Source organism: Nuphar pumila, chromosome 5 (genome assembly GCF_984573655.1).
Source record: "Nuphar pumila chromosome 5, dmNupPumi1.hap1.1, whole genome shotgun sequence".
Lineage (NCBI taxonomy): Eukaryota > Viridiplantae > Streptophyta > Magnoliopsida > Nymphaeales > Nymphaeaceae > Nuphar > Nuphar pumila.
In genome coordinates, this window is record NC_143253.1 from 4,364,777 (window position 1) to 4,376,473 (window position 11,697).

The 11,697-nt window shown below is 40.5% G+C and overlaps 1 protein-coding gene across 1 annotated transcript; it reads right to left on the minus strand.

The window, feature by feature from the left end:
* Positions 1–851: 851 nt before the first annotated feature.
* On the minus strand, positions 852–2,861 carry LOC149836536 (uncharacterized). The gene is made up of 2 exons (XM_090006939.1): positions 1,574–2,861; positions 852–1,336 (listed from the first exon to the last, which is right to left on the minus strand). Exons 1-2 carry the CDS (start codon positions 2,859–2,861, stop codon positions 852–854), a joined length of 1,773 nt encoding a protein of 590 aa, XP_089863065.1.
* Positions 2,862–11,697: the final 8,836 nt, after the last annotated feature.

Genomic DNA, 11,697 nt, shown 5'->3' on the forward strand with positions numbered 1-11,697 from the left:
ATATGTGATAAATAAGATCTGATTAGAATTCGGGTCAGACCGAAGGGTCCAATTAATATATGGAGTTGGGTATGGTTTGTGAAATTTCATACCAGACCCGAAACCAACCCCAGTTCCAAAAAAATGGGCTATTTTTCAATGCAAAAATGATAAAAAATATTATTTTACTGGTATGGTTCAGGTTTGGTTCATGTAATCCTTAAAGGATCCAGGTATCAGGTATGATTTCTCTTATGGTGGGTCTGATTGAGTCCAGGTCCGGACCTGGAACCAACATTTCAAATTAGGTTTGGGTCTGGTTCTACCTGGGTCTGAACCAAACATGACCCGTTGACACCCCTAAATAAATCTCCTTTAAATAAGGAAAAAAAGAATGCACAAGTTGTGGTTCAGTTGCAACCTGAAACCCGACCTGAATCTGAGTCTATTAAGCGGGTTTGGTAGCCAAATCTGGACCTGATTATTAATAATCGAATATGGATTTGGTATTAGGTTTTGCATTGAAACCCGAACCCAAATCCGATTAAAACCCAAATCTGACTAAAAATCCAACCCGATTAAGTGTAAATACCAGGTTTTAAGCTAGTTGGATTCGGGGTTTGGTTTTATATTTTTCCATACGAATCCGAATTTGATAAAGCCAAACCTTATTGGAGTTGATGATGCCTAGATCACACCCGAATCCGAACCGTTTACATCACTAGGCACAACAAAGTTACAATAACCAAGGATATGAAAGAAAAATACAACCAGAAAAAGAAAATAAAAAGGAGGAAAAAGATGTACAAAGGTAAGAAAAAAAAAAAACGTCCAGAGGCGACGGCCATGACCGGAAAACGTCGTCCACCGTCTCAGAATCCCAACCCCAGGTACGGCCTGGGGATCTTCCTCGCCTTCCAGAAGCAAGTCTCCGGCGGGAGGCTCACCGAGGGAGTCGATCTCAACGGCTCAGATTTGCAGCGAGTCAGAACCAACGGCTCGTATGCGTTTCCCATCTTGTGCTCGATCGTCTTCACCATGGAGGTCGATCTCCTCTGCGGGCACACTTCCGTGCTCACCCTCTTCCTGCTCTCTTCCTCCTCCTTCTTCCTCTTCTCCTTTGCTTCTTCTGCTTTCTCAGGGCGTTTCCTCCTCTCATGGCTTCTCGGCCGGTGCCAGAGGAAGTCCCCACTGCACACCCACGTCTCCTTCGACACTTCCATTGATAATTTCGGCTCATACATCATCAGCAAGAGGCTATCTGGCAGAGGCTTCTCACCCTCCTCTTGTTTTCCCTCTCTTTTCTCATCAATCCCACACTCTTCTGTTTCTTCCTCCTCTTGTTCACCTTCCAAAACTGTGAAAGTTTGGTGGATGTCCTCTGTTTCTTCCTTCTCTTCTTCCCCTTGTGGGATGGTGCCCTTTTGGGGTGGGTTCTCTCTCTCTAGAATCTGCCCACATTCTTCTTCTTCCTCTCTCTCTAAAGTTGTGTCTTGAGATGCATCTTTGCAATCTAGAGATTCATTTCTTTGGGGAGTGTCTCCTTCCTCTATTTCTTCATCCATCCCTTCATTTTCCTTCAATTGGGGTTCACTTGATTCTTCTTTGTCTAAAGGTTGGGAACCATCTTCTTTAGTCTCCAAACCCGTTTTTTCCAGTACTCCACTTTGCTCCCCTTCCTCTTCCTCCTTTTGTTCTGCTTCTACTTTTTCACCTTCTTGTTCCAACTCTTGCTGCTGCTCCTCCTTTTCCCCTTCTTCCATTTCCTTTTCTCCTTCCTCTTGTGTTTGGAGCTCCAAAAACACTTCACCATCCTTTTCCTCTTCCACAACTTCATTCTCTTCTCCCTCCATTTCTTTCTCCTCCCTCACCATCACCATCGCCTCCTCGATGCTCTTCCCTTCTCTCCCCCGTTTCTCATCCTCCTCTTCTCCATCATTCACACAATCTGCTAGCTCTCTCTTCTCTTCATCATCATTTTCTTCATGATGCTGACCAGCAACAGGCGAACCCCAGAACCGGTTAGACAGAGCAGCCATTCTCACCGGATCAGATCTACACCTCATCAACAACAAAGCATTCTTTGGTGGCACCACGATCTTCTCCTCCTCTTCTCCCTCTCCATCCTTGAAACAAATCTCCATCTCCTCACCTGCTGCTAACTCCTCCTTCAAACACTTCCTCACAACCTCCTCCTCTTCCTCCAGCACCACCACAGCCCTCCTCATATCCATTGCAGCATCACCCACGAAGGGCATCTCCTCTCTCAGTCTCTTCTCATCACCATCCTGCAGAACCATCAACCACTTGGCAAACACCGCTCCACAAGCCGTCGACACGCCATCTCTCTGCTTGCTATCGTCCTTCACCGCCACCGGCGCCCTCCCACCGCCACCACCACCACCACCACCGGTACAGGGTAGGAAGCAGGTGAACTCCCTAATGGCTTCACATATGCTGAAAGATAACTCCTTTCTGAAGCCAAAGATCTGACCCCAACGTTGGTTCCTGTGGGGAAGACACTCATCATGCTGGCGCTGGTGGTCTCTCCTGCTCAAACTCAGCTCTTCACCACCACCTGTTCCGACCCTCATCATCTTCTTCGTCCCCTGCTTGGTCTTCACCCTCACCTGGCCTATGCACGTCACCTTGGGGGAGGTGGGCTCTTGGGTTTCGAAGCCGGAGCCGTTCCTCTTCCTGCCTGTGGAGAACAGCATGGGGCTGGACGTCCCCCTGATGCTGCCGCTGGTCTTGAGCCGCATGGAGGTGGTGCTGGTGGTGGTGGAGGAGGATGACCGGGAGGTGAAGCACACGAAGAGCTCGCTGCCTCCCATTCGGTGGTGGTGATGCGTCGCTCTCTCTGCTTCCATGATCGTCGTCATCACCGCCCATCAGAAGGTGCACTCATGGATCGGACTAGCAGCCTTCCTTCTCTCTCTAAGAGCCAGCGTATGCCTGCACTCCTGTGTTCACCAAGGTTCGGGAAGAGCCTGTCTCTCTCTCTCTCTCAGAACCAGCGTATGCCTGCAGTCTCGTGTTTACCAAGGTGGGGGTGGGGAGAGAGAAAAACAGGGGAGAGAATGCGAGAGAGAGAGAGGGAGATCAGGGGGAGAGAATCAGAGAGAGAGAGAGAGAGAGGTGGTGGGGCCATGCCAAGGGTACCCCCAACCCCAAGTCCCCAAATGGGGTTCAGTGCGATTCAAATAATAGCAGCAACGGTTAAAAAAAAAAAATAGAAAAAAAGGAGTGGGGTCGCATTGGAGGTGTGGCAGTTTGGAAGCATCCAAGAGAGGGGAAGATGGGTGACTGCCAGACTGCCACTGTGCACATGCACGGTTCACATGGATTGAGTCTACACAGACTGAAGTTTTGACCTGTCATGGTCAGGTCGCCTTGGCTGGGGTCTCATTTACCCATCAAAACCCAGTCGGGTGGGTTTGAATGCCTCCCATTTCAATATATTGAACCTGAAATGAGGGCTCCGAGTCTTTGGAGTATATTGACCGCAAGCGGTTGGTTATTAGTTAAAAAAGGTTGGGCCTCAGGTGCCGGCCTCTATATGCAGTTGAAAAAAAAAAGACTTTCACTAACGGTCAATTCAAGGGTTTTTGACCAAGGCCATCCCATAACCATAAGACGACACCAAGAGGAAGCAATTTATTAGGGGGGAAAAAGAAAAAGGGGGTGATTCTTTGCCCTTTTCTTGACGTTGCATTACCCTGCGGGGTCATAACATGTATCCCCTTTGTACCTTGCGGAGAATCCCAATGGGAGTGGGGGAGAAAGAGATTGGGGTTTGGAGGAAGTCTGGTTTAACTTAAGTGGCGACTATGCTCTGCGCCCATTTGATGTTTGCTATGTGAAGTGACAGGTTCTCACCCTCTTATAGGTTGCAGGTTCTGTGAATGAAGGACGACCAACTTTTTGGGTCATTTGTGTGGGCTTGTGAGGTTGTTTGTTTTGATCTTCGTGGCAAGGCGATGGTCTGTTCTCGTGGTGGTCTCTCTCTCTCCTTTTTTGGGTCTTCTGATAGTAAGATGAGTTTGCGTTTCCAAGGAGTAAGTCGAATTTTGGTTGTCACAGAGGTGTGGTGTAGGTTAAATAAGGAGATCTGATCAGGTGATCTGTCAAATCACTTTAATGAAGTGATTTTACATCTTCACCGTCCACTGATCATATGCACAAGGACCTCATGGTTTTTATGCATATTGTAGACGGTGAGGATGCCGAAGTGATCTGTTCTCGTTAATAAGAGGTGAGGTACCTATATAATTTTTGAGAAATTTTAAAAAACGCACCTAAGGTTTTGGCAATAATAAAAAACATACTTAAGCTTTAGATATTATTAAAAACACTCCTAAATTTAGTCACGTGTAATTATAGAGACATTTTTGTCGAGTTATTATTAATTCAACTGGAAACTCCACCTTTGTTGGTCCCACGCCCGGATAAAGGAGGAGGATTACGGTAAGTCAGTAACAATCATCATAAAAACTTAGTCACACCCTATGAATATGAACCAATATGAGAATTTTGTTGGGGCGTTCCCTACTGAGTGACACACTGTACTCTATAGGCTTGGAGGCAGTGATAAATGGGCAAGGGTTGCTAGGTCGTCGTCAAGAAACGATGCGTCACACCGGTGCTCGTGTGTGGTGTCAAATAGGCAAGGGTTCCCTCACTTTGTTGGACGGGTGGGGCTAAAAAAGATTGTTCAAGACCATAAAATTAGGTTAGCCACTTGAAACATAGGGTCTTTAACTGATAAGTTGGTAGACTTAGTAAATGTTATGTGTAGAAGAAAGATGAATATTTTATATCTACAAGAGACTAAATGGGTAAGTGAGAAAGCAAAAGTGATAGAACCTTAGAGATATAAGATTTGGTATACAAGAATAAATATGAATAGGAATGGAGTAGGGATTGTTATTAGTCGTGAGTTTATAGATAATGTAGTTGAGGTCCGTAGGAAGGGTGATATGATTTTACTTATTAAATTAGTATTATGTATGAATATTATTAATATTATTAGTGTTTTTGCACCTCAAGTAGGTTTAGATGATTCCATTAAGCGTCAATTTTAGAAAGATTTAGATGAAGTAGTACAAGAGATATCTTATAGAGAAAAGATTTTCATCGACAGTGACCTTAATGGACATGTAGGCATTAGTAGGGATGAATTTGAGAGTATCCATAGAGGCTATGGTATAGGAAAAGGAAACGAAAGTGGAGAAAGGATTTTAGATTTTGGTTTATCCTATGATATGATCTTAGCAAACACTTAGTTTAGGAAGGAGTCTCACCTACTAACATTTAAAAGTGAGGTGAATACGAATCAGATAGATTTTTTCTTACTTAGAAAGAGAGATAGAGATTGTTGCATCGATTGTAAGGTTATACTAGGAGAAAGTGTAGCTACACAACATAGAGTCTTAATTTTAAATCTTAGAATTAGAAAATGCCGCAAAAGGGATAGACATGGGAGTGCAACGAGTTTGTCGGCTCAACAAATCCATCTATGAACTTAAACAATCATCTCGAAACTGGTTTGCAAAATTTTTAAATTTTCTTAAAGGGATTTGTTTTACTCAGTCTAGGGTGGATTATTCGCTGTTTTCCTGCTTCACAAAGCATAGATGCATATTTGTTCTCGTATATGTTGAAGATATCATTATTGCCGGAGACAACATTTCAACAATCAACCAACTAAAGGTACTTCAAAATAATGCTTTTCGCATCAAGGATCTAGGAGTACTCAAATATTTCTTGAAAATTGAAGTCACAATATCCAGTAAAGGCATTTTCTTATCACAACACAAATACTCATTGTACATCATTGGAGATCATGGGTACTTGAGGGCAAAGCCGCCAGATTTTCCCATGAAACAATACAAAAAACTTAATTCAGAGGAAAAAGAGCCAATAAATGATCCAACTTATTATCAAAGACTATTGGAGGCCACACCTTAAGGCTGCACAAAGGGTCTTGCGCTATCTTAAGGTCATACCAGGTCAGGGCATACTATTGTCATTTGCTAGCAAACTTCAACTGTCTGTCTATTTTGATTGAGATTGGGCATCATGTTCAGAAACTCGAAGGTCTACCTTAGATTATTGTACCATGTTGGGAAAGAGTTCAATATCTTAAAAAACAGACAACAGTATCAAGATCATCAGTTAAAGCAGATTATATATTGATGACACTTGCAAAATGTAAATTAACATGATTATTTATTGACAGATTTAAGAATCAGACATCCCAAACCTATGTTGACGTTTTGTTACAACTAGACAACATTGCATATTGCAGCAAATTCAGTGTTTCACGAACACACTAAACATATAGAGATCAACAGTCATGTTATAAGAGAAAAAATTCAAAACCGTTTAATCAAAACTCAATTTATTTCGACAAACTTACAGTGTGCATATATGTTTACCAAGTCATTAGGACGATATCATTTTCTTCAACTCAAGAGCATGTTAGAACGAGACTCTATCTCAGTCACGATAATCCCTATTGTGACTGAGATAAAGATAAGATAAGTACCGGATAACCATAAGCTTATTGCCATCCTCACTAATTTGGTGAAGATAACCACAATGTTTTGTATATATACGTGACCCTTGTGTATCATTAATTTATTGAATGAAATGATTTTTTTTCCCGTCTGAACTGTTTTTTTTTTTAAACGTCTTTTTCAATTGCATTTCCCTAATTTAATATGAAAGTTATCCGGCCAGCCAACGGCCGAAAAATAATCAATTTTTCTTTTCCAATTTTAAAGGCACAGTTGGCCATTTTCCAGGTACCCACCACGCAGAAATGGTTGACGGCTGGTCGGAAAATGGTCTGTCACCCAAAGAAACAGGAAAAAAAGTAGGACATTAGCCCACCATTTTCCGGGCCAGTAGGTGGCTGGGAAATGGCCGGCCACCCAAAACAATGCAAAAAACGAAAAAAAGAGACCATCAACGAGCAATTTCCCGACTGGTGGGCTGGTAAATGGCCGGTTGTGCCCCACATTATTGAATTTTTTTTTTTGCCATTTCTCAGCCAAAAATGGCCGGACAACGGTGAGGTGGGGGAAGGGGTGAGGTTGGAGAGAGAGAGAGAGAGGGCATCGGGCGTCGGGCGTCGGGCGTCGGGCGTCGGGCGTCGGGCAGGGAGTCCATTCACCGCAATCCACATTTTGCCAAAAGGGTGTTCCCATGGTGTTGCATTGGCGATTCCCAAAAAACAACACCCATGGGATCCAAAACTGTGCTCCAAACAGAGACCAAATTGACTTCAGAAGGGATTGCCTTCTGCAAGGACCACCTCACCCCATTTCGTCAGTGTTATTACAAACCATAAAATCTCTCTCTCTCTCTCTCTCTCGTGTTTTTTGTGCTCTCACCAAACTTTAGCTGCGTTTTTTGAAAATATTTTTATATTTGTTCTTATTTGGGCTAAGCCAGGAGAAAACCCTCATCACCGGCGCACATTGACAGCCTTCATGTTGATAAAACTCTCAAAGTCCCTCCTGCTCACCAAAGAGTACACCCAACTTCGACCCTTCATAGGTTTTGAACTAGTGACATCCCGTCAACTTGCTGACATTCACAAGTTACGGCTACCAAACGAGGAAAGCCATTGTGAACTGAATTGGTGACGATTTGGCTTCAAGCTGTGGACACCAACTATACCTTGGTGGTATAGTTGGTGATGGTTTGGTGGATACATCAAGCTGTGGACACACAAAAGGGGAGATGCTGGGGATAAATGGACCACATGTATAGTATGGAAAAATAAAATTGGGAAGAGTGCATTCACTTGTTAGTTAAGAAGGATATTGGACGGTCAGAAATTGGGGTTGGGATCAGATCATATTTTAAATCACCACTAGTGATTTTCAATATCCACCACACATCCTGTACGCTCACAAAAAATCCTGGTGGTATGAAAATGCCCTTGATTGGAGCTTAAAAGGACTCCTAATTAGGGATGACACTAGACCGAGGCGTGAGCGGAGGACAAGGTCTCCACCTGCGCCCTGTCTCAAAATCTTACCCTCCGTTCCCGCCTTCATCCCCGCATGGGTTTTGATTTTAACTTTCATTCCTGCCTCCACCCCTGTTTCATGTCCTCCATCCCCGGTCCAAATGGAGAGAGGTGGTCCGTTTCTCCTCGGTCCACAGCTATCTCTAAAAAAAGATCGGAGACGCGGGAGGATGGGGACGGGGCGGGGTGAGGAAAAGCGTAAGTCCATCCCCGCCTTCATCCCACACGAGTTTTGATTTTAACCTCAATTCCCGCCTCTATCCCCGATCCAAACGGGATGAGGCGGGGCCCCATTTTTCCCCGGTCCACTGCCATCCCTACTCCTCATGTGGTGCCCTATACCACCGTAATGAGGGTGGATATTGGGAAAAATTAAAATTCACCATTGGGAGTGATTTTCAATATTATCAGATCTCAACCCCAGAAATTGATATTCATGTATGGGAAGTCATGATGATTATTTATTTAAGTTGAACATTTGTGAAAATTTTCATAACTTTTCAGGTTTTAAAATCAAGAAAATCTTGCAACAAATTAAATAAATATAAAAAACTTAAGATATAAGAAAAAGGATAAAAATAAATATATATTTATCTAAAGGATATAATATCATGGTATTTTTAAGAAATCATGATATGTTAAACATTTAGAACGTGTGAAAAAGTATCCCATTTTCTTTAAGAATACCACAATATTTGTCAGTATGGTTGTTAATCGCTTGTGCTGAGGTCAGTCCAATGGTTGAACATTCAATTCAACATTTGGGGAATCTTACTGAATTCAGATTCAGATCCAAACACAGCAATGAAGGTGTGTGCAGACTATAATGGGCACGATCCGGTCCAATATGATAGAGCAATTCCTTACTATAGTTCTTATTTTACATAAAAAAATACGTGGTCCCATTTACTGGCCAAACATAGTCAAGCCAGGTCCATGCTTGAATGGATTCAGACCCACTTGGGGCAACCTGATAACCCTACCAGATCCACTAGGGATGTCCATGTCTGGTCTTATGAGGTAAGTCTTCATATATCTTTACATTAAATAAATTTGCACTTCTTTATTCTTGATTTCTACTGATATCAAATAGACAAAGATAATTTGACTAATGAAACAGAGATATTCAAAGTATAACAAGAAAGGGATAGATCCGGAAACAGGACAAAGTATTAAATGAAGTTTTTATTGAAATCTCTTCATCCTTGTGTCTGGATCGGATCAGAATAGCGGGTGATCTGGCTTTCTATCAGAAGCTCTGTTGACTCTGAGGAGTTCAGAACATGAAATTATGGGCTCGGATCTGAAATATGGCCGTATTTTCATGCAAAATTTGTGCTACTTTAAGAATTCCATCTCATGCGTATCCAAACATGAAAATCTGTATGTCTCCCAGATTGTTCTTACAAGCAAGACCAATGCCATGCTATATCCAAAGTGCAAACACGATTCTATAGTTGAGACTTGGATCCAGTAAGCACCTTTACTCATAATGCTGCGGTAGCCATTTTGACATCTCATGCCAGTCGCCCATCACAGAATCACTCTCGCTTAAGCACGCATAACAAAAAAACAAAAGATATATCATGTTAGTCGTGAAAGTTCAAACAGGTGAGCATGCTACGCTGGTTCAAATATATAATTTGAGAAAGTTGACTGAATACGATTGACTTGGTAAATATCGTTTTTTTTTTTTAATCTTTTGCGTTTTTGTCATCGTTAACATCATAGATGTGAATCACATATTTTTATTTAGAGATCACCAGAATCTAACCTGTATACAGATTTCTCTGGCAACCCAAAAATTGACATCTCTAAATGCATCATTTTTTTCCAAATAAAAAAGCATGATCCAAGGGTTGATTCCCAACTAAATTGACATTGCTGAATATATCTATTGAGTTAAATTGGGTCAAAATAACTTTCAGTGTGAGATTTCAACTAGATTTTAGGCATAATCAATTATGGCAAACAGAGAAATGTGCAACTTCCAAACCATTTATCTCGCTGACCGTCTCAGACCCTTTTAAGAAACATAGTTGCATGTGTGTTTTGTTTAATCCAAACCCCTAGGTGTGATCTCTATACTTTATTTATTAAAAATCATCTACTACTTTAAACATTTTTTAGCTATTTTTTTTGAAAGGTTCACATTGTACTACAAACTTGATCAATTAAAAATCAATAATTTTATTAAAATGGTTCGATACCAAACATGGTTGCTCGTAAATAAGCAATAATAAACATGTCTAAAGTTTTACATTAAGTAAAAAACACATGCAGATGTTTTTTAAATGAGTTTGAGATAGTTTAAGAGATTAGTGACACTACAAGAAATTTGTGGATTAGCGACGGTTGTAATCGGTCGCTGAACAGTTTAGCCATGAGTTAGCGACGGATAACTTTCATCATAATTTCTTAGTCGATGAAAAATATTTATCGCTACTTTCGTCGTAAATTTATGACAAATTAGTGAATGTCATGATTCATCGTGAGGTCATCGTTAATCCACAAAGATTTGGTTTTGCGACAGATACACATCTGTCGCTATTGTAGCGACAGAATTGCAACAGATTTCAATTCATTGTAAAACATCAGTCAATTCAGTTTTGCGACGGATAAATATTCGTCTCTAATCTGTCACTAAATTGAAGGCCGATACTAATTAACGACGAATATTATCCATCGCAAAAAATAAAAAAAATAAAAAAAATTTGTTTGAAATTTAAATATCAAGAAAAATTTTCTTGTTATACAATTTATACATCCCGTGTATAAAAATAAAGTACACATACAAAATACATATACAAAGTAGCTAAAACAAATTTAACACAAGATACAAGGTGAAAAAAATTTATCGATCCAATATAATCCTCATCAAATTATAATTATTTACAAGTGAACATATATAAAGAGTTTCTTTTGAAACAACAAAAAGATGTAACAAATTCAACACATGAATCTAATCATCGCCAAGATTCTGAGCATCATTCTCTTCATTGTCTCGATCTGCCCCTTCAGCCATGCCTCCATAAGCTCTTCTATGTTGATTATCTCCAGCATCCTACAAGAGAACCAAAAGGTTAGTATTGATAAACAAAATATAATGAATAAATTATATGCAATGCACCTAATCTAAGGCAATCTAAGTAACATGAATGAATTACACATAGACTAGCTAGCAATAAAGTGAAAGGCATTAACAAAATTCAGATATGTGTTATAAGGCAGTCAAAAAACTTTCATAATGATGTAATCATGCTCATATGTGCTGAAATCATGCATATATGTATTCTAATGTTATAAAAAAAACTTTCATAGTGATTCAATCATGCATATATGTGTTATAAGGCAGTCAAAAAACTTTTATAGTGATGAAATCATGCTTATATGTGTTCTAATGTTGTAAAAAAACTCTCATAGTGATTCAATCATGCATATATGTGTTCTAAGGTTGTCAAAAAACTTTCATAGTTATTCAAGCATGAATATATGTGTTCTAAGGCAGTCAAAAAACTTTTATAATGATGAAATCATGCTAATATGTATTCTAAAGTTGTCAAAAAACATTCATAGTGATTCAATCATGCATATATATATTATAAGGCAGTAAAAAAACTTTCATAATGATGTAATCATGCTCATATATGATGAAACCATGCATATATGTGTAC

Excerpts from the sequence above, each read along its gene's own strand:
- LOC149836536 (XM_090006939.1), bottom strand. The coding sequence starts at position 2,861 with ATGACGACGATCATGGAAGCAGAGAGAGCGACGCATCACCACCACCGA. Across the intron at positions 1,337-1,573 it reads TTTAGACAAAGAAGAATCAA|TTTTGGAAGGTGAACAAGAG; the intron begins GTGAACCCCAAT and ends AAACTTTCACAG.